Source organism: Mixophyes fleayi, chromosome 9 (genome assembly GCF_038048845.1).
Source record: "Mixophyes fleayi isolate aMixFle1 chromosome 9, aMixFle1.hap1, whole genome shotgun sequence".
Taxonomy (NCBI): Eukaryota; Metazoa; Chordata; class Amphibia; order Anura; family Limnodynastidae; genus Mixophyes; species Mixophyes fleayi.
This window is the reverse complement of record NC_134410.1, coordinates 25,415,780-25,439,078: the sequence shown is the minus strand read 5'-3', so window position 1 is coordinate 25,439,078 and position 23,299 is coordinate 25,415,780. Positions and strand designations below refer to the sequence as shown.

The window sequence follows — 23,299 nt, the reverse complement described above, 5'->3', positions numbered from 1 at the left end:
CTAACATCAGCCACAGGTTGGCCCAAATTCAAAATAACCTCTGCCCCCACCTGTAGTACCTACAGGATATGACCCATTACTCCACCTCTCCGCAAGCCTGTGTCTGCCGCACTCCGGCTCTGTTTTGCTGTGCTGCTAGGTGGGAGCTGGTCGGTTCTTTATAGGACTGCCCCCAAGAGGACATATGCATGGGGAATGGACAAAAAGAAAACAAAATAGAACTTCGTTGATTTTGTGGGTGGATTTTTTGTTAAAAGAGGAGGTGGGGGTACAAATAGAAGAGGAGGATTGTGGAATAAATTAGCAGATCAGTACTTGAAATACATTACAACTGAACACATACTTAGTAAAAATACACATTACATGAGAAAATTGCAATTAGTATATCAGCTGCATATCTGCACTATGTGCAAATACTGATCCAGCAAGGAGACAGAGGAAGAGAGTTGTACAGATAGAAGAGGATGGTGTAAACTTACAATGGACGTAGTTGTAGTAAAGGTATCCACAAAACATGGATGTGTACTGATTGTTGAAGCGAAAGTCTATCAAGTCCCCCAGTGCAACTAAAGAAGTATATTGGGGAGTTCTAAGGAAAAAAAAAATGAGAATGGCCTCCAACGGGGATTAGGATGGAATCCACTGGAGATTCACCCGGAGATACCTTTTCGGTTTTCCAGAAGGGCAGCCTCAGATGGTCAGGACGGCAGCAATAGGTGGATAGAGTTGTCAGGAGAGAAGTGTAGATATAGAGCAAGTGTCCGGGTGAGAACTAGATGCTAGACGGTAGGTTTGGGAATTTTGGAAAGAATCAGAATAGATAGCATTTTGAGATTAGAGGTGGTGCATGATCAGACAAGGTGGTTAATGTCTGTGCAATGTTTCTTATACCAGGAGAAGCTGAGAGCCTCAGAAATGGTGGAGGTGATCGTAGAAACCGAGGCACAGGCTGGCATGACCGGTATCAACATCTGTGGTGGAGGCAAAGATGGACTCTTCATCTCCGATGTCCTCAAGGACTCTCCTGCTTTCAAAACCTTGCCTCTGCTTGAAGGTAAATAACTGTGTGGGTGGGAGGTCTGTGTACAGAGGGGGATTATTTCAGTTTGGTATTCAGAAGATTTCTGTATTCATTTCTTACTGGACCAGGCATCTGGTACAGGGCTGAACGTGTAAAAAGGTGTCCTCGATGGGAGAAGTAACCGTCCCATTATCTGCAGAATGTGTTAACTGGGTTTAACTGAGTCCTCAGCCGAGAGCCAGCTAATTCCTGCTTATATCTCTCCCTCACTGTCACAGGGGACCAGATCATCAGTGCTAAAGTATATTTTGAAAACATTAAATATGAAGATGCCTTGAAAATCCTCCAGTGTGCCGAGCAATACAAAGTCGGTTACTGTCTCAAGAGGACGGTGCCATCTAGTGACGTCACCCTGACCCCTGGGAGCGCGGAAGTGAAGTGTCCAAAGGCAAAGATGCCAAAAATGGTAAGTAGAGGTTCATAACCCTAGAGCCAATGGGGTTTACAACTGGAATATTATATTTCTCAAAATAATTCTTCTTTTATTACAGGGGGGTCAATAAGACATAGGGGTATTTTTACTAAACTGAGGGTGTGGAAAAGTGGAGATGTTGCCTATAGCAACCAATCAGATTATAGCTATCATTTATTTAGCGCATTCTACAAAATGACAGCTAGAATCTGATTGGTTGCTATAGGCAACATCTCCACTTTTCCAAACCCGCAGTTTAGTAAATCTAGCCCATAATCTTATATAAATGATGCTTTTGTGGAAGCAGTCTTGCGGTGCCCATGGTCATAATTATTGAGTTTTAAAACGCACCCCTTTAGTTTTCACAGAGTCTCCTGTGTATCACTTCATCACCAATGCCCCCTACTGCTCGCTATAGGTTTGTCTAAGCAAGCAGAGGTGCTATAGCAAAGGCCACATAAGCCATTGAAATAATATAACAAGACTCTGGCTTAATATGTTACTTTATAATTCGCTGTTATTGAGTGATATCTGAATTCACTTTGCAATGTGTAAATCCCATCAGTTTGTTTAGTACGGGCCTGGCCACCCTGTGGCAGGGCATGCTGGAACTTGTAGTTTCACAAACACCCGGAGAGCCATGCCTGCATTAGTACAACCCGATGAGTGGTGTTCTATGAATATCAAAGCCTCGGTTTCTAAATAAAGATACTGATGTAATTAAAGCAAAATGTATGGACTTATGAGATTTGTTGAATTGTTTCAGACTGTTAAAAGCCTGACACCAGTGAAGAAGAAAAAGAAGAAGGTGCCAAGTCAAGTCTCGGACTCAGAAGCTTCCTTGGAAGCTGTGAAAGGCTCAGAAATTTCTGCTACCAGCATGGACATTCCAGCAGTAGACGTCGAGTTTTCCTTCCCCAAATTCTCCAAGTTCTTAAAAACCAAGGGAGGAGCAGAAGATACAGCTGTCACTAAGACCACAGAGATTTCTACCAAAGTAACCGCCGCAGAGCAGAAAAGACCAAAGATGAAATTCCCGCGACTTCGGGTCAAAGAAGCTGCCGCTGCTGGGGGGGTTTCCCTGGGTGTTTCTGAAACCAAAGCAGTTCCAGCTAAAGCTGGAGCGGAGGTTGAAGGGAAAGACAAATCTGCAGCTAAAACAAAAAAGCTCAAAGCGGATGTCACGGTATCCAAGCCACAAATTGGAGTTTCTTTGCCAAAGGTTGGAATTGAAGCCAAGGAAGAAAAAGTTTTCAAGACCCCTCAAGTGGAACTTGATATACCACTTCCAACTATAAAAGCTGAAACACCAGAGGTTTCTGAAAGTGTTAAAGTGCCTGGAATATGCACCTCAGTTAAAATTCCAGATGTTGAGATTAAAGTACCATTGGCTGATGTTGCAGTGGAGGCTCCAGGAGCTAAATTCAGCATTCCTCAAATATCAAGGGTTGGAATCTGCGCACCTCAACTGCAAAAAGAACCAGATCTTGCTGTTCACGTTGATGGAAGGCCAAAAACTGAAATCAAATTACCCTCAGTTGAAATAGCAGCACCTAAAGTGGATGTCAATTTGAGTTTGCCAAAAGTTGATGGTTCTGTTGAAGTGGAGACACCTGAGACCACTGGCCAAGGATTTCAAATCAAACTACCAAAATTTAGCATGTCCAGCAAAGCTCCAGAACCTGTTTTGGAATTAACACCCCCAAAAGTCAAAAAAGATATTAAGGAGAAAGTTTCTGAGGATAAGTTTAAAATGCCATCTATAAAAACCCCACAAATTGGGATTTCTCTCCCTAAAGGAAAAATAGAAGGAGACAGTCCCGATGGCCAACCGAGAGGTGCCATCAAATTTCCATCTCTTGACATTTCTGCTCCTAAAGTGGATTTTGACATAAATGTCCCCAAGCTGGAATCCGGAGACATTACTGTTGAGCCCATTGATGTTCCAGATGTTCTACTGAAGATGCCCAAAATAAGTCCTCCTAGGGTAGGTATGAAAGCTAAAGATGCCTATCCTGGGACTGTCCCACATGTTGATACAGAGAGCCCTGTTGAAATTCCAGATGTGACACTCAAAATGCCTAAGATAGGTCTTCCTAAGTTGGGTTTAAAGGGTGATACTCAGGAAGTCCAGGCAGAAGGGGCAGCTGGAAAAAGTGAAGGTAAGGAGTTTAAATTAAAAGGGCCAAAAATCAATCTGCCAAGTTTTGGAATACGATTGTCCAAAGATAAATCTGAGATGGATGGTTCAGAGAGAGAGTATTCGAAAGAAGTGGAGGGAAAACTTAAATTTCCCTCGATTAAGATGCCATCAGTTGATATTTCATTGCCGAAAGTCCAGGATAGTGAACCAGGTAAACTGGAAGTCACAGTTCCGTCAACTAAGACAGATATAAAAGCATCTGAGTTGGAGGGTACAGATGGGTACGACTTGAAGTTTAAAATGCCCAAGGTTTCCTTACCCAAGCTTGACGTGACAGCAAAACTTCCAAAAATTGGAGACCTTACTGTAAAAGATGATAAAATAAGTGTCCCTGAATTGGATATTTCTGTTCCCAAAATTAAACCTGTTGATCTTCGTATAACTTCACCAAAATCTGACCTAGGTATTTCTTTGGACAAGCCTAAATTAGCAATGAAGCTTCCAAAAGTAGAGTCTGATTCAATAGCATTTGATGGGGATTCAAAAGTAAGTCTTCCTTCTATTAAAATGCCCACTCTTGATATAGATGCCCCAAGCCTTGGCATTAACCTGAACTTTCCAAAAGTAAAAACGGAGGCATCTCAGCCACTTTTGGAAGAAGCAGACACTAAATTCCAGATGCCAACACTAAACCTCCCCAAACTAAGTGATGTAGCCAAAAATATGAACGTTGAACTTGATGTTCCAAAGATCACAGGTGACATTTCTTTACCACACATTGCTGCAGAGATGAAGGGACCTGGATTGAGCAAAGACGATAAAGAGGTAAAGATGAGTTTGCCAAAAGTTGAGATAGGAGTAGGGAAATCCACATACATGGAAGCCAGTGGTAGCGAGCTCAAAGAAAAGGCTGATGTCAGGCCCCCTAAAGTGAAACTAGAAAAGCCAGATTTAGAAGATATAAAGCTACCATCAGTGAAACTTCCTTCTGTTGCTATAACTGCACCAAAAATTCCTGATGTGGACATTGATGCAAGCATACCAAAAGTTGCAGTTGAGTTGTCAAGTAAAGAGGATCTGGCAGCCGCATCTGTGAGTGATGCTAAATGGAAAGCACCAAAGTTTTCTCTTCGCAAACTTGGCATTTCTGGACCCAAATTCAAGAAAGGCGGAGAAGTGGATGTAAAAACATTGGATGCAGAGGGAGACTCTGAAATTGCTATCAAAGGACCAAAAATGAAAATGCCTAAATTCGGAATCATGTTCCCAAAATCAAAGCAAGATATTGAAGGTGGAGTAGATGTAAAAGCTAGCAAAGGGAGGGTGGACACTTCTTCTGGCCAAGTGGATGTATCTTCTGACGTGAAAGTTAAAATTCCATCAGTTAAACTTCCCACTGTTGACATTTCCGCTCCGAAGTTAGAGGTAGACATTGCAGTTCCTAAAGCAGACACTTCTTCCATAACAGACAAACCCCATGAAATCAATATCGACATTCCAGATGTGAAGCTGAACATTCCTAAATTTTCGATGCCAAAATTTGGTAAGAGCAAAGGAAGTGATGAAGATGCAGAAATTGAGAAAGCTAAAGTAGAAGCGAAAGTTTCTCCATCTAAACCAGTGAAGGCCGTTGAGGCTTCTTCTGGTGAACTTGGTGCTGAAGCCAAGGGGAAAAGCAAAGAATTAAAAATGAAAATGCCGGCAATCAAGATGCCTTCATTCGGAATATCAAGAAAAGATGCAGATGTCTCTGAAACAAAGCTAGAGATCAGCTCCTCTGAAGATAAAGCAAAAAAAGTGAAAACGGCTGCACAAGAAGCAAAAGTGTTGTTAGAGGGTGATGGAAAAACCTCTTTTATTAAAATGCCTACATTTAAAATGTCACCTCCAAAAGTGAAGGCAAAGGAAGTCGACCTAACTGTAAAAGGTTCAAGAGAGAATATTCAACTGCCTGATGTCCACGTGAAAGTCCCCCAAGTTGCTTTACCTTCCTTTGGAATAAAGAGTGATCAAACAGCTGATGTCACTTTTTCAAAGGCAGAGGCAAAAAAGTCAGTAGGACTTGAAAGCGCAGAGGCTCAATTTAGTGATAAATTAAAGATGCCATCTCTGGAAATCTCTGCACCAACACAAGTGCCCTCATTACAAATTTCTGTCCCATGTGTTAAACCAGACATCTGTACCTCCTTCCCAAAAGCAGAAGTAGATGTTTCTGATGTCGATATCAAACACTATGAAGGAGATTTAAAGATACCCAAACTTCCATCCATCGATGTTTCTGTCCCAGATCTAGAATTCGATTTTGGTTTGCCCAAACCAAGTGCAGAGATATCTTTGGAGCATGAAACCGCTCTTAGTTTGGAAAGAAATGCTGCAAAATTAAAGATGCCAAGAGTAGAGTTGACAAATTTTGGGGAGTCAGAAGCCAAGATGGAAATTAGTGGAGACAAATCTAAATTGGCTGAGTCTGAAATGAAATTGAAAGGGTCTAAAATAAAAATGCCTCATTTTGATATTTCACTTCCCAAAGTCAGATTAGATGAAGAAGACATACCTTTCATTGAAGGTGAGATGAAAATGCATGGTTCAAGTGCTGAAGTAAGTACCACTGAAGGAATATTTAGTTTACCATCTGTAGAGCTGCCGAAAATGTCCACTCCTAAAATAAGGGCTCCAGAACTGGAGCTAGATATTAGCCTAAACAAGGATGATGCGAAAGATAGTGAAAAGGCAGAATTAAGTTACCCTGAAGGTGACCAACATGAACTAAAGCTCAAGATGCCAAAAATAAAGATGCCTAAGTTTGGTGGTTCCAGTACGGTTGTTAAAGATACTGCCAAAGTAGATGTTAAGGCTTACAAAACAGAAGATAGTTCTGATTCAGGTATCAGGGGCTTCAGAATAAAAATGCCTAAGCTTCAAGTAGGATCTCTTAAAAGAGGAGGGGAGGATGTGGAGACAGAAAGTGACCACAAAATGTCTGTGAAAGGTGATGTGAAGGTCTCAGGTCATGAAGAGTCTGAAAATGGACGAATGTTTAAGATCAAGATGCCTTCATTTGGAATTTCAAGCAAAACTATAGATGTTAGCACAGAGCCATTGCATCCATCTGGGGAGGGTGCAGAAAAGTTCAAAATGCCAAAAATCTCTTTGCCTGATGTTGGGTTTTCAGGGGTTGAAGGTGAGGGGCTGGTGGAAAGTGGTCAAGCCAGTGCAACTGACAAGACAAAAAGTGCCAAATCATCAAGTATTGAGAATTTAGAAATAGATGTGGGGCTGAAAATGCCAAAAATCAAGATGCCAACAATTGGACTAATAGGACGGAAGGCAGATGATGACATGGAAGTATCTCTTGAAGATGATTCAGAAGGAAAAAAGTCTTTGTTTAAGATGCCAGATGTAGAACTATCCACTCCGAAGATCAAAGGACATGCAGAATATGAAGTGGATGGTGCACAACTGGAGCACAGGCTATCAAAGGACATGGAAGGAAACGATTCTACAAGGAAGACCAGCAAAATCAAGGATGAACACAAACACCACGGCACGACTGGAGAAGATGCTGAAAGAAAATACAAAGTAAAACTACCGAAGTTTGCAGTCGGTTTACCAAAAGCTATGTCTGGAGAAGTGGAGCTTTCTGCACCCAACCTGAAGTTAGAGGCAAAAGACAGTGAGATAAATATGAAACAGTTAAGCTCTGAGCATGACTCAGATCACGAGGGTAAGAAGATGAAAAAAAATATTTTCTCTCTAGGAAAAGTCAAGGACAAAAGTTCAAGTCTATTTTCATCTGATGCAGACACAAGTTTGGAAACCGAAGGTCCAGAAGTGAAGGTCAAGTTACCAAAAATAAAGATGAAACCTTCTTTTGGTCGGTCCAGAGGTAAAGGGAAAGGGACAGAAGTAAATGGAGAGTTTGAAGCTTCGACAAGGACAGATGGCGACGCGGACAGGAGTCTTGATGACACCTCTAAGTCTTCAAAGATAAAGTTTCCCAGGTTAGGATTTTCTTCCTCCAAAGCAAACTCAGGGGAGGTAAATGGCACCAATTCCTCTGGTCACGTAAATGGGGAGAATGAGATATCTATTCAAAATGGATCTCAAGATGGGGCTGTAAAGGTTGGAAAACTCAAGTTTCCTAAAGTTGAATTTTCTTCGCCATACAAGGGTAAAGAAATAGACTCTGAGATGAATCTGAAGCTGGTTAAGACGGACGAGCCAGAGACCAGAGAGGAAAGCAACGAGAGCTCCTTTACCTCCAAATTTAAATCTCCTAAAATCACTTTCTCTGGTTTCAAGAAAAAGGAGAAGGGTGAGGACCACCTTGTAAGCTCTTCTGCAAGAACCGAGATGGCAACAATGGAGAACGTTGGAGAGGGAGACTCAAAATCAGCGAAAGGTCGGATTTCCCTTGGATTTCTGTCGAGTAAATCTAAGGGAGAATACAGGGTGGACAATAGTGGGATACAGAAAGAAGTAGAGGGGGACAACAGCAAAGACAAATCCACAAAATACAAGATGCCCAAGTTATCCCTGAGCACAAAGTCAGGGACAGAGGTGGAAACAACCACAGAGACACACACAGACATCCAAGAGGGTTCTCAAGAAGGTTTCCAAATCAGCCTGCCACAAGTGTGTTTCACCACTCATCAGGAAGAAGAGACAATAAAAGAGGAGGAGACCACACTGGGGTTTCTGAAAGTCACAACGACAAAGCAAATCAAGACAGAGACTGTAACAGAGAAAACACTGGCCATATAAGAACAACTGTTTTAGCCAAGGACTTGATATGACAACTATTATGAAAAATTGCAGGCCGCACGTTCCAGAAATAATCTCTTTCCGCTCTAATCTCTCCTGCATCTCAACCCAATGACTGCCCTGGCGGTCACAATCAAGGTGACCATTTTTTTTGTTTGCGTTTTAAAGCAGATTAATCTATTTAAATCAACCTTTAACATGTGACATACCAAGGTTCATACAAGCAAAATGCAATAATATGTGGCGTAAGCTCCATACCATGCAATGTGGGGGTGCCAGAAACTTGTCTGTCTTTAGTAAATGCAACGTTGTGTACGGTTATAGCTACCGCTCCTTAATGTGAGCAGACAGGCATTTTATTTAGGGATAATTTCCCCAAATACAGGATTGGATAGCCCCAGTGCTTTCCTTTTGGTTAATTTTTTTCTAGGGTCATCATGTTCTAAAGGTGCTTTTACAAAAATAGACGATTCAGTCTAATGTTCTGAGTGCAAAAAAAGTTACATAAATAGTTAGTGCAACTGTTTGAACCGATTACCCCATTTCTGGCGTTGTATTCCGAGTGACATGTGAACAGACATAAAGCGATCTTCTGATGTAGTATGTCTGTGTTTTTTTAAACGCTAACTTGAAAATCTAAAATTCCTCAATATTTTTTCAATGTGAATATGGCCTTGTTATTAGACGATTGCAGTGCCTGATGATGCATTAATACTCATGTTAACATCCAGACACACCAATGCTCTGAGCTTTTACAGTGACCTTAATACCTATATTTCATGTAACCTATATGTTTATACATATACACTATATGCATGTTTTTCTACAATGCATCCATATGTGCCAATCTTTTCTTAACTTTATCATGCCGTTACTGATAAAAGCTCATCCAATGTTTACATTGGGTACTTGGAAAATCGCTATCATTTGCGGTCACCGATCTAGCCCACGGAATTAGCCGTTTACTTTTCACGAAAGTGCCTTCTCGTGAGCTCATACAGGGTCCAATCACCCCAGTCAGGACATATTATCACGTGTATTATGTAAAAGGACTACATGGCTAGTTTACCTAAACAAGTCTGCATGAAAATAATATGTTGTGAAAAAAATGTTATTCAGACTTTTAAGCCTTGTTATCATCTGAAGTTAAAATGCATCTTTCACCTTCACACAGTGCAATCGGCCATCTTGTGGGCGGGACCAATGTTCATGGGAAAGAAGACTGTGAATTTATGGATAGGTTGCTGTCTCAAACAATGGTTCAGCCCACAAAATGGCTGCTTCCAGGGTTCCTAAGCAACAGGTGCACTTTAAAGGTGCATCTTTTCAGTTGTATTTGCTAGAGCTTCATCTTTATTGTCAGAACTTCTTCCAAACGTTAATGTCGTGAGTTCACAAAACCATCATCTATGAGCAAATTGAATATCTGTTAACTATCTTGCAGTACTAAGTTCATGGTAAACAATCATTCAGTTCTATATGAGACTCCTATGTATTAGTATTCAAGACATAAAGGGGTATATTTACTAAACTGCGAGTTTGAAAAAGTGGAGATGTTGCCTGTAGCAACCAATAAGATTGCAGCTTTCATTTATTTAGTGCATTCTAAGAAATGACAGCTAGAATCTGATTGGTTGCTATAGGCAACATCTCCACCTTTTCAAACCCGCAGTTTAGTAAATATACCCCTTTATGTTTTGAATACTAATACATAGGAGTCTCATATAGACTCACCCTGACCATCAAATCCCGTAGAGCCATGGAAAGTCAGCAGTTCATTAATACAGACTGTTTTCTGTGTGTAATTACATTTTAATGGCACAGAAATGGTTCTCAGCCTATAAAAGTCACCTTTAAAAAAATGGCTGTCTTCATGTAAGTTCAAGGCCAAACAGGAATACCTGAAAATATTTTATTAGACTTTCGTAAATCTAAAACCAACCATCTCCTGATGACGTCACCTGCCAAGGCTGTTACCCCCTTCCCCCCAAAATGGCCGACATAATTTTGCTTTACCCAGAGGTCTAGGTGGTATAGATACCCCAGGTATTCTCGCCCCTAGGCGAAGCAATAATTAGGTCATGCCTGCATCTACACAAACCAGAACCTGCCGTGTGCAGAAAATAGGTATGTTTTTGTGGTATACTTGTATTTTGCAGGTTAGAGTATGATTTTTCACGTGTGAGAGAGTTTATTGCCCTGCAGACTGATGTGACATCCGTGTTCACCATCAATAACATCATTTGTATTTCTGTGTAAACATATTTGTTGAAATCTAGAAGCTACTACAAGGTGTATAATGTCTATTTTGTATTACCATTATTGTTAATTATTAAAAAAAATAAATGTGACTTTATATTTGAAGTGAAAACAACCTTATTGTTTTGTAAAGTACCAACTAACCCTTCATGCTTACAGATTTATTATTATTTTTTAAGTGGTGTTTTGATGTAGTAATCAAATCTTTAATCAAAATGTTTTAATAAACATTTCATTGAAAACCTTGAAGATTCTGACGTGTTGGAGTTGTCTCTTTTTGTACATATAAGAATTTGCACCGCAGGTTGTTCCCCGAAGCAACATAAATTATGCCTATTGGAGTCAGAAATAAAGTGGGTGTGGCCATAAATGCAGTGGGAGGAGTCTTAAATGTAAGTGGGTGGAGCTTGTGTAGAATGGTTTATTCATGAATGATCTAAATAGAGCGAAGTGACGACAGCCTCCAGGGCCCGGTACCTTCTTCATTTAAAGTGCATCTGTCTCCTTCACACTGTAGAGGCAGCCATTTTTGTGGGCTGAACCATTAGTCATGAGAAGGTAGCCTATCATTTTACTAGGAACCAGTTCCTAATAATTTGATCAGCTGTGTGCGCATGAATAGCGGGTTCAGCCCACAAAATGACTACCTTGGTAATTTCACTACTAAATAATCCTATATCATAAATACTACTATAAATACCGGAGTCCCCAAACCTTTATCCCGAAATTGGGTATGATGGGAGGTATGTCCTGCTCACTGCTATGCTGCTGCACAGGTGTAGGTGGCAGTGCAGGGTATATTTTGGGAGGGGATTGGCCTACTGAAGCACAAGCCACGCCCCTGAGATATGTGACACACCCACTACACACCTTTTATTTAAATTTGTCCATATTTTAAAAAAAAAATTACAGTATACAAACACAACGACATAACCAAGTTAAGTCACAGTACACAACGTTTAGGAGTTCACTGTATTTTATTACCTTTCCACAATGTTATAATATAAATACAGAAGGTTTTTAGATACAAAATCTGGAAAGTCAGGTTTTACTGTTCAAGTTATTAGACTGGAGAACAAATCAGAGGGCAGGGTAGAGTGAAAGTCAGATTGTTAAAAAAAAACAAAATGATGATTTAGAAAGTCAGGTTCGGAAAATTTGTGAGTGGCAGTGTCATTACCGAGCCTCAGCCTCCAGATTGTGAGTTAATGGCAGTGACTATGAGCCTAAAACTGGGATAGTAATTAGCAGTCAAGTAATGGAGCTAAAATAAGTCACTGTTGTATGAAAGAGCCATTGGTAACATTCATATATAAAATTTTACACACATTGGCAGAACTCTTGATAGGGTTTGTGCACCTTGGGGAAACAGATTTTATCCTCTATTTATTTGCCTTTAAAAACAACCTCCTGTTTATTTCAATAACTTCCTGATGTAACACACAAGACGTGCTCACATGCTGGTGAGCAGATTAAAGGAAGCATTTTAAGTTTGCTTTGGAGTAACAGAAAGTTTTTGCACAGAGCTATTCAGGGCATGCTGGGACTAATGGTCCTACAACGGCTGGAGAGGCACAGGTTGCTTCAGTTTTCTTAGAGAAATACCATTATCTCTAATTTTCTTGGCTCCCAATGTACACAGTTTTGGAATCAGTGACTAATCTGAGATACTTATGACCTTCCCGAGACTGAAAGTCTCAAGAACTCACACCTCATTTATGAGATGATTATACACAGTTGTGAAAGCGACCGCCCAGAGAATATGGAATCTTTCAAAAACTACTGAATAAAAAAAAACAACACAATCCATTCCGAAAAAAACATCTTTTGTCACAGACAGTTACGTGGTAGGATATAGTAATTATTATTTTGGATTCTCAACAGCTGGTTGAGTTCAAGATATGTTTCATTATAGCCTTCTAGAGGCTCCCTGCTGTGCTCCTCAATAGGCTTACAGTCAAGGAGCTTAGCATGCATAGAAAAAAATACCCCCCCCCCCCCTTCATATGAACAAGCTTGTCTATAATTTATGAATGTCGCTAACAGCTCTTTCATAAAAGGCAACTGATATTTTAGTCCCATTACATTTTTTTTTAAATAAAAACTATCTTTTCAGTCAGGTGACCTGGTCTCCATTTTTGATACCTGCGTACATCCAGCATGTACACACACTTCTTATATGTAAACACGTTATATAATGTATATGTGGATTTTATACACTCAGACACATGTTCTGCGTATAATCTATAATGAAGATAATTTACACTTTAGACAGACACCTGAGTCAATTCTTCTGAATATGTACATGTACAGACACGCTTATATATATATTACATATGGATATAGTCTATAGATAAAAGGTAGGTTATGGCTAATGTCAGGAATTATTCAATTTCTGTTGTCTTTGTGGATATTTTTACAGAGCGTTGGGTATAAAAATGAACGTTCACATTTTGTATATTATTACTTGCAGGCTTGGTTTTACAGTCTTACAAAGCCTTAGATATAATTATATTTTTATATTCTGAAGGAATACCAAAGATCTCTATGGGAAGGGCTCTTAGCTGTTCCTCCAGTCTAGGTCTGGCCAACCTGGGGCTCTCCAGGTAAAAGTACAAGTCCCAGAATGCTTTGCCTGGAGAGCCGCATGTTGGCCAGGACTGCTCTAGTCCCTCCAACAAGTCATGTTTTGGGGATTTCTTTCATCATGCACAGGTGACTGAACCTATCTAAGTATGTCACCAGTGTACCAGTGGAAAATTCTCAACATAACCTATTACAAGAACTGGATTTGGCAAATCCCGTCTCTGGCATGAAGAAATGTTAGAACAAGAGGTTAGGCTATGGGAATTGAGGATGAGAATTCCAGGCATAATGTTAGGAGGTATGAAACATTCGTTCAGGTTCCTGAGAGCCACCGGACATGAATCCAGGCACCCAACCTCTACAATTTATCTGTAGTTCTCCTCAGTTAGTACCAGTACAGTTTCCTTCTGGCTTAGTAATAGAATCTATGTTGAGCATTCAGTAATACATCTCTGTTACAGGGAAAGGTAACCAGATTGGGGGCCTCAGGCACGACTTGGCATTGCTGGGCACCCCTCACCTCCGTCCCCACCCTAGTGGCCACACGCCTTGCAGTAGCAGTATTTCCATCATTAGAGGTAACATTCCAACAATGGCAGCCCTCACCCCCGTACTCCCACTGGTGGCCACACCCCCTTGCAGTAGCAGTACTTCCACCACTAGAAGTAACATTCCTACAAGGGCAGCCCTTACCTTCGTACTCCCCCTAGTGACCACACCCCCTTGCAGTACTTCCACCACTAGAGGTAACATTCCTACAATGGCACCACTCATCTGCGTACTCCCACTGGTGGCCACACCCCCTTGCAGTAGCAGTACTTCCACCACTAGAGGTAACATTCTTACAATGGCACCACTCATCCGCGTACTCCCACTGGTGGCCACACACCCTTGCAGTAGCAGTACTTCCACCACTAGAGGTAACATTCTTACAATGGCACCGCTCATCCGCGTACTCCCACTGGTGGCCACACCCCCTTGCAGTAGCAGTAATTCCACCACTAGAGGTAACATTCCTACAAGGGCACCGCTCATCCGCGTACTCCCACTGGTGGCCACACCCCCTTGCAGTAGCAGTAATTCCACCACTAGAGGTAACATTCCTACAAGGGCACCCCTCACCTCCGTACTCCCCCTAGTGGCCACACCCCCTTGCAGTGGCAGTACTTTCACCACTAGAGGTAACATTCCTACAAGTGGACTCATCACCTATACACATTAGACGCAGTTATTTTGTAATATGAACCACTATTCAGCCAATCAATTCACTAGGAACCAGCGACATCACTGAGGCGTGAAGCCGATATCTCATAGGCAAACCTCAAAATGACTGCATCCATTGTGAGACTTCTACTATGCAATGCTGACGAAAGCTATACCTTCAATCCTGCCATGGTGGTGTACATGGCCCTGTAACACAGGTGTGCCCAGAGCCCTCACATGCTCCTGCAATATCTGTAAAACATCCTGCCATGGTGGTGTACATGGCCCTGTAACACAGGTGTGCCCAGAGCCCTCACATGCTCCTGCAATATCTGTAAAACATCCTGCCATGGCACAGTGGAGAATACATAATTCAACAAGTTTTGTCTTCATCGTAAGCAAAGAATTTCCATTCTGGTTTCTCTTTAGGGCTGGGTTTACCGATATCTTTACATAACAGCTAGGTGAGCCGGAGTGTTTAATAACCTGTGATCAAACAGGGAAATCTGAAAAACCTGGTCTGCTTTATAAAATATACACTAGTGCTTGTTTTTGTACAGCTCAAACACCAGGAACATTCGTCTCTGCAAACACCAGTGATCCTGTCCATGAATGACTTTCTGTAATTCTGATGCAGTTTTCTAACATTTATTCTGCAGTCTGAGCTTTGCCTCCAATTAATGGGCCGCTAATCGAATTCTCCGGGGTATCTAATTATCTGGTCAATTTAAAATTTCCTAAAAGTTCATATTAACAGAAGCAAAAGGATCGAGAAAAAAAAATATGTATATATATTAAATATGGAATACATTTGACATTCAAGTTACAATAAAAAAAAACATAAAACCACAGAAAAATGTAAATGTTTACGTTAGGAGAGGTTTGAAATGAGAAGTATAACCCATATGTTCGTCATACACCTCACACAATGGCAGCATCACACTTGACAGGGTAACCTTGAGATGTACTTGAATTTGGCACAGAGAAATGAGGTGAAACATTCCTACAACGGAGGCAGCCATTTTGTGTACTGAACCAATAATAGTCATGATAACACAGCCTACCAATTTACTTTGTGCCTTACCGATGCCACCGACTCCTAGTGAATTGTTAGATTGCACTGACAAAATGTCTGCCTCCAGTGTGTGTAGGCATTGGGCACACTTTTTAATGACAAATAAAACCTGGCTCTCTCAGGACCACTTACAGATGTACCCACTGTTAATACCAACAGGACAGGAGAGGCCAAGTTGAGCTTACAGCTGCCAACAGGTGGCAGCAGGGAGCAGACGTTTGGATGAATAATTTAGAACAAAATCCACCGTATATACAAATACATAAAAAACTATGAGCAGATACCCTGGTTATAGCAACAGAAATAGCACCACATGGACAAATGTAAAACAAGGAACTTGTCTAGTGTGGTGTAAAATGTTGTAATAATGTGTGAGACACTTGCACCACCTCAATCATACCCTACCTCCGCTCTCCACGATCACTTACTCAAACCTCCTCTTTACATACCCAACCCTCTTGCAAAGACAGACCTGTTATAGCTCTCAAATATTTCCCAAATCCATATTCCAGTCATACATAATTCCCATCAAAAATCTTTCTGGCACAATTTTGCACATACAATTGCAAATCAAACAGTCGTCAACCCCTACTGTAATTTAAAGTGGCTTTTAGTCTACTGCACGACCATACTAGCTGCATCTGTAAGAACAGACGTCATTATTTGCCTCGGATGATCTCCAGTTATACCCCCCCTCCCCCAGATTGGGATCTGGAACCTTTATACACACAGGTCTGTAGAATGGATGTGTACGAGATGTCCTACTGGCCGACCGTAAACTGGCAGTTGTTCCTGAACAAAGTTTAAGTAGAAATGGCAGCATATTGGCTACAATTCTATCTGGAAAGTCTTCTGAAGTTCATTGGAGAAAGGGTTGGCCAGACGCTGTTGAGACTTGGACTCTAGCGCTGCCCACTGAGCTTCGAACTGGTCTACTTCCTGTGCGGTGGATGCCAGTCTCAGCTGGCTGGGATCTGGGGGCCACGTACCGTTGGCAGTGCCGTTTGGCTTTGGTCTTGATTGGACTGATTGGGATTGGTTCTGGATACTTGTGTTTGAAGAGTGCAGTATGCTATGAGGGAATGGGTTGGACTTGTTTGCCAGGTTGGCCGACAGTACTTGGGTGGCAGAACAGAAAGCATTGGCCACCATTTGTGATGGGGTGATGCCCACCACGGGGACACTTGGCGTAGGATAAGACATGCTGTTTGCCATGGATGGGTTATAACCACCCACTGGTATATAGGCAGGTTGCATATGAGGAGCTATAAACATGCCAACAGGAGCAGGGGTGGCATCATATGAAACGGGATAAGCTTGCATAGCAGGTGGCACTGCCATGGACACAGCCACCATTAGCTGAGGCACAGGCTCCTGCTGTTGCTGCTGCTGTTGGGCTTTAGCCGCCTTTGCCACCTCTTCAAGCCAACGCTCTGCCTCGGATGGGGTCCGACGATGACCCATTTGGAAGTTAGCAGGGGCTGAGGTGGTCACTGCTTGATCTGGCCATCCAGGAATGCCTGCAGGAGAAGCATGGGTAACATCAGAGGGTGGCACCATGCCAATCATTTGCTGTTATCTTAACATGCACAAGGAATTTAATGCCAAAACACTTAATTTAACTAATATCTACCCTCGGTTGGGGGAGGGTAATATTTCAGGTACTTGCAAACAAATCTAGTACATAATGCTTTTCAGCACAACCTCCTGCCCGTCAGTGTGAACAATACAGATGATTAAGCGTAAAAGAGCTGTGATATTGTCATTTTGCAAATCCATGCGACAGTGCACTGATTTCCTGACCGAAATAGAGGTCGTCTGCAGGGGTGCAAAATGTTGCATCATTTGATGGTAGGATCCGGATGGGGGTGGGTGATGGGGATGTGCTAGTCTACGTGTGCACCAACATGCAAGATGAGGTTAATTAGATGGGATCCAAGGAGGTGGCACAGAAGGGGGCATTCCCTGTTTAGTAGGGAGGGGGGGGGGTGATATTTTTTGGGATGTAGGTTTGCACCTATGAATGTGAGAATCAGACTTATTTGTGCAAATAGAAATGTTCTACACTTTGCATGTGTGTCTACAGGAGCCCTGTAGAAACGCTGCACCACACTCTGCGATATGTGAAACCCCGTTCATTAGTCTGGCTCAGGCTACCAAGGTTAAAGACCAACCGCTAACTACTCATCATTCAGCCTCTTATCGCTGTTTGTGGGAGAAAAGTCGTAGTGTTAATAGCTACAGCTACAATGTTGGGAGATTGATTGTAAAAGCAACAATATAAAAACTTTTGTGTAACACATTATCAATTGAAAATAAATACAAAACTACACCGCAGTAATGCTATGCTTAAACAACACAAGGTTGATAGTGTCCTTAGGCTGCATTACATAATGCCTTGTGGTGCTGTGCATTGTGGGAAGCCATGTCCCACAATGCACTGCACATTACTAAACAATGCCTTAACATTAAACAGACACTACCATCAAACCATCAAACATGACACGGTGTAAATGGTATAATGAGCGATGGACGATGCATCTGGTCTCTCTTGTAAAGTACTCACTTGCAGTCTGTCGAGGTGGAGGAAGAGCAGCCACGTTAGGAGGGGTCCTAGTTCCATTCCCATTGACAAAGGGGTCTTCCGATGCTTGGTTGGTGAAGGAGTGATTGATCTGGATGCACAGGTCAGTAATTCCATCTGGATCGGGGGGTCCTGTAGGGTCCATTTCTGGGACTGAGAGAAACAGATATGTTTTAGGTAAGTGCTTATTTGCACAGCCATTGGGCTGATGTCTCTAATGATCTCTACCGATTCCCAATGATATAGACATAGGTGCGTTATTTGGTAAATACCTTTGATTTGGGGACTCTGCATAGGACTAAACAACAAGTGTTTAGTGTAAGTAGTGTACAACCGAAAGCATATGCTGAGTATCTTAAAGAATACACATGAACATACAAACATGTGCTATTCTTCTGTATTTGCAAAAAACGTTTTATTTTATTTATTTTATTAGGTTTAGGAGGTTTGTTTATTATTTTTTCAGGTTTTATTGTATTGTTGAAGTTTTAAACATCTTTCATGGTCATACTGCAGTGCAGCAGAATTCAAAAATACTGTTAGGGTTTGTCCATCCCCTTTCAAGGGCTGCTGGGGATATGTTCTGTGAGATGTTTGTGAGGAAAGTGGAATTAGTGAAGCATTTAAAAAAAAATAGTAGTTCCAACTCTTGCCCCATTTAAAAAAACCTCCCAACACCAATCGCACATAATAAGGAGCAGGCTAATTGGATAAGTAGGTTTTGCTGCCATCAAATCATATTTATCTATGTGTAAGAAACGCAGGGCCTCGTTCATCAAGGCGCGCTTACTGAACGCAATGTGCGTTTGTGTAATAATGCAGGTAACCCGTCTCTGTGCACTCCCGGATTCAACAGGGAGCAGATCTGAAGATACGTGCGCTGATGAATTCGGGTGTAGGTCCGCTCTGCACTAGTGTACAAGACACTGCAGGATACGTCCAATGCTTATGTGGTTTATACATTTTCAAAAGAACGCATGAAAAAAAAAAATATTGAATTAATGTCACCTATTAATAATTTAAGCATTAATGACAAAAGTTATTTTAGATTTTTGTTTTTCATTAAATACATTTATTAGGATGATTCTAATGTCTACTGAACATAAAATACATTTTGATAGTTGCTCCTGATGGCAGACACATGTTATAGCATGCATACGATACTGACATCACTAGTACTCAGGACTCAGACTAGCCCTGTAGCTGGAGCAAGAGATACGGCAGAACAACAAGTAACTTTATGATGTCCAGAAGCTTGAATTGCACGTGGCTGCGTGCGTTGAGTTGGGCACACCCTTACTGTACACTAACTACGGGCAAATGCCCCTCCCCTCCCCGTTCCCTCTCAGAAACGGTAGGCTGTAGTAAGTGTCCTTTGTGTACGTAGATGCATTGAGCGCTACTGCATTTAGTTTGGTCCAGGGCATGTGCAGAATGATTCTGATAGGCACAAAACTGGCAGTTACGTGTCTAGATGAATCCGCCTGTAGGCTCTGTCCTGAGTAATGATGGCTGTGTTTTGACAAGAGACTTTACACTAATTATGGGCTATACCAGGGTTTCCCAAACCCAGTCCTCAGGGCTCCCCAGCAGTGCAGGTTTTCCGGATCACATGTGACATAATTAGGACCACCTGTGGATCTGTTACAATGTGTCAGTCAGTAATGAATACACCTGTGCTCCAGCAAGGAGATATGGAAAACCTGCACTGTTAGGGAGCCCTGAGGACTGGGTTTGGGAAACCCTGGACCATACACATTGCAATTGGGCAAGTTAGATACAGGGCTGGGCAGATACACATGGTGCAGTCTGCGATAAATGGAAATGCTGAGATAATGTTGACAGATATGGAAATTATTATGATTTATATTGTGGCAACCATATTATGTAGCACTGTGCAGAGAATATTCAATCATTCACGAGTCCCTCCCCGATTGGATCTTACAGTCCGATTTCTCATATATTTCATCGGCTATATAAACCACACCCACATCAGACAAACCACGCCTGCACTGTTTTGCCGCGCCCCCTTTTTAACCTTTGTGGCGCCCTGGAAGAAAAGTCTGGGCCACTTGCCTGCGTTTGTCTCTCTAAATCTGTCCTGAAAGCTTCTAATTCCCTCTCTCCCTCTTACTGATCAGGTTATCACAGATGACGGCACCTCTAACCAGCCCATAGAGCACCCTATCACATACCACCCAACTTTACAGTCCCCATTTGCATGGACAGCTTCGTCCCATAGTGGGAAGGTATGTCCCGTTTATGTATAGCATTGAAAGTGTGTTTAGAAGGTTGCTGGGGGTGAAAGCACTGACCGGCCCCCTGGTGGGGTGTGGGCATGGCCCCTTGTCATGCGCATCGACATGATTCCCCAACTTCAAAGGTTTGGGAGTAATGTTATTGGTCCTATATTGTTTTCTTCTCAGTCCTACAACTCCCATTAACCTTTTAGGGAAATATCTACTATGCAGGCTAAGTTGTACTATATTCCTTAATTTATCTTGATGTACTCTTTTGAAATGACTAAGGTTCTTGCAGGTTTGAAGGAAGCTGGTGTACAAGGAGTCACCATCATCAGCTGACAGGTTTGTACAGAACTGTTCTGGTCTTAGAACTGTCAGTACCATAGTTTTACCAATCCTGGGACAATCCTTTCTAGTATTCCGCAAAGTTCTTTCCAGTAGATGATCTCAGTTCTGCATCTTTTAGTATTCCTGCAGAGCCAGACTATCAGCATCTATGAACACTGCCATATAGGGGACAATAACTACACCAGATGTCGACTACTAAGAAAGCCCCGCCCTCTTTTTTTTTACAAATAATGAAAACAGATTAAGTCCCAGGATCTGTCCTCACTCGGTATGTATATTATTTACTTCTAGCTGCAGCCTTCTCATGAGACGTGCAAAACTGATTCCTTATATTTACACAGACATCTTGCTTTAAAAAAAATCATAAGTCCTATAAAGAAAAATTTTAAATACCTGCTTAAAGTCTAATACTTCGGTCATGACATAACACACGGGTATAGATACTTTTCTCTAGATTAGGATTGCCTGAATACTCGAACCCTTTACAATTTTCTGTCATGAAGAGATAAGGTTACATTAGGGGTACTGACATAGGATATAGAACATTACAGCACATTACCAGTAGCTCAGTGGCTACTAAGTCATAGTGGCTGCCACTATATTGGTGGAATCCTCCGCTGATATTGTTTAGTGTTCCACACTTATTGTCGCTGTACCACATGCTGTGTCTGACCTCACCTCTATCTCGTGCTTCTATTCTCAAACATCCTGAATTTCATCCTGATACTCTGCTGCCATCACCAGGCAAACAAGTGGAACATGATTGTATTTAAGTCACTTCTCATTTCATGAGTATCAGATCAACATTTGTGAAGGCGGTGGGAAATTACAGAGTAGTTCGGACAGAGGCGGAACTTGCGAGCTGTGGGCCCCGGTGCAGGGAGGCGGGAAGCGGGGCCCCCCGGCAGTCTGCATCTGCCCTGCAGTGGGGACCCATTATCTCCATGGGCACGCCACCTACCGCACCAATGGCAGTTCTACCACTGAGTACAGAGGAACATCATCATGCCAAGGACAAGATTATTTCGAAGATCTACTGGAAATCTATCTCAGGGTGGCCATCAACACAACCCCCTTGCTGACAGCAGCTGCTGCCACAACTTCTGCAAACATGAGGAGTAAGGGCCCTGGCTCGGTGTCCAGCAGTGAGCATGATGCCAAACAAAAATACCGGGCACACAGCTCCTCGGAACTGGCAGCTAACCCAAAGAGTACCCATACAGTACAAAACCATCTTCTCCAGAACCAGAAGTGGAAGGAGGGTCAGTTAATAAACATGGTGAAGGACAGTCATGTTTACCAATAGTAGACTGATTGTGTTAAGATTTCTGCAAAAACTAATTCAACATTCACATCTCGACCGTCTACCGTCTCTCCTCATTCCAACTGTACCGTACCACCGGAAGCTGCACAGAAATGCCGGTGGCACAATGTCGCTTTAATATTGGTGCTGATTATATTTCTTTCTTACAGTGGTCACACACACTTTCCCTAACACCAGCTAGAATTGTTTCCACTACCTTACAGTGCATCTGGAAAGTATTCACAGTGCTTCACTTTTTCCACATTTTGTTATGTTACAGCCTTATTTCAAAATGGAATAAATTCCTTTTTCCCCTCAAAATTCTACACACAATACCCTAAAATAACAATGTGAATAAAGTTTTTTTTGAGATTTTTGCAACTTTATTAAAAATAAAAAAAACTAAGAAATCACAAGTACATAAGTATTCACAGCCTTTGCCATGAAGCTCAAAATTGAGCTCAGGTGCATCCTGTTTCCAATGATCACACTTGAGATGTTCCTACAGCTTAATTGGAGTCCACCTGTGGTAAATTCAGTTGATTGGACATGATTTGCAAAGGCAGACACCTGTCTATATAAGGTCCCACACTTGACAGTGCACGTCAGAGCACAAACCAGGCATGAAGTCAAAGGAATTGTCTGTAGACCTCCGAGACAGGAATTTCTCGTAGCACATATCTGGGGAAGGGTACAGAACAATATCTGCTTCTTTGAAGGTCCCAATGAGCACAGTGACCTCCATCATCCGTAAATGGAAGAAGTTCAGAACGACCAGGGCTCTTCCTAGAGCTGGCCGGCCATCTAAACTGAGTGATCGGAGGAGAAGGGCCATAGTCAGGGAGGTGACCAAGAACCCGATGGTCACTCTGTCAGAGCTACAGCACTCCTCTGTGGAGAGAGGAGAACCTTTCAGAAGGGCAACCATCTCTGCAGCAACCCACCAATCAGGCCTGTATGGTAGAGTGGCCAGACGGAAGCCACTCCTTAGTAAAAAGCACATGGCAGGCCGCCTGAAGTCTGCCAAAATGCACCTGAAGGACTCTCAGACCATGAGAAACAAAATTCTCTGGTCTGATGAGACAAAGATTGAACACAGCAATATCCCTTGATCATGTGGCTCCAGCTACTCTCAACATCAACCAGAATCTCCGCTGTAACACATGAAAGGAACACACTGCCTTCAAAAACTGTTCTGCAAATTATAATGTCATTGTCGAAAATCTCATACTTCCCCAAATATACGGCTATCTACCACTCCTAGCATTGCTAAACAAATACATCCAATCTCTCATGTC

General features: G+C 42.0%; 2 protein-coding genes across 7 annotated transcripts in view; one reads left to right on the top strand and one right to left on the bottom strand.

The window, feature by feature from the left end:
• The window catches only part of PRX (periaxin), a 53,726-nt gene extending 42,818 nt beyond the window's left edge, over positions 1–10,908 (top strand). For all 4 annotated transcript variants that reach the window (XM_075187036.1, XM_075187035.1, XM_075187039.1 and 1 more), the window contains 3 exons: positions 895–1,054; positions 1,300–1,487; positions 2,260–10,908. In XM_075187036.1, coding sequence (XP_075043137.1) covers positions 895–1,054; positions 1,300–1,487; positions 2,260–8,400 — 6,489 coding nt within the window. In that variant the 3' untranslated portion in view covers positions 8,401–10,908. The remainder of the gene's footprint in view (positions 1–894; positions 1,055–1,299; positions 1,488–2,259) is intronic.
• A 709-nt stretch (positions 10,909–11,617) lies between these two features.
• The window catches only part of NUMBL (NUMB like endocytic adaptor protein), a 65,136-nt gene continuing 53,454 nt past the window's right edge, over positions 11,618–23,299 (bottom strand). For all 3 annotated transcript variants that reach the window (XM_075187032.1, XM_075187034.1, XM_075187033.1), the window contains exons 9-10: positions 18,090–18,260; positions 11,618–17,043 (exon numbers count right to left, since the gene is read on the bottom strand). In XM_075187032.1, the coding sequence (XP_075043133.1) occupies positions 16,352–17,043; positions 18,090–18,260 (863 nt within the window). In that variant the 3' untranslated portion in view covers positions 11,618–16,351. The remainder of the gene's footprint in view (positions 17,044–18,089; positions 18,261–23,299) is intronic.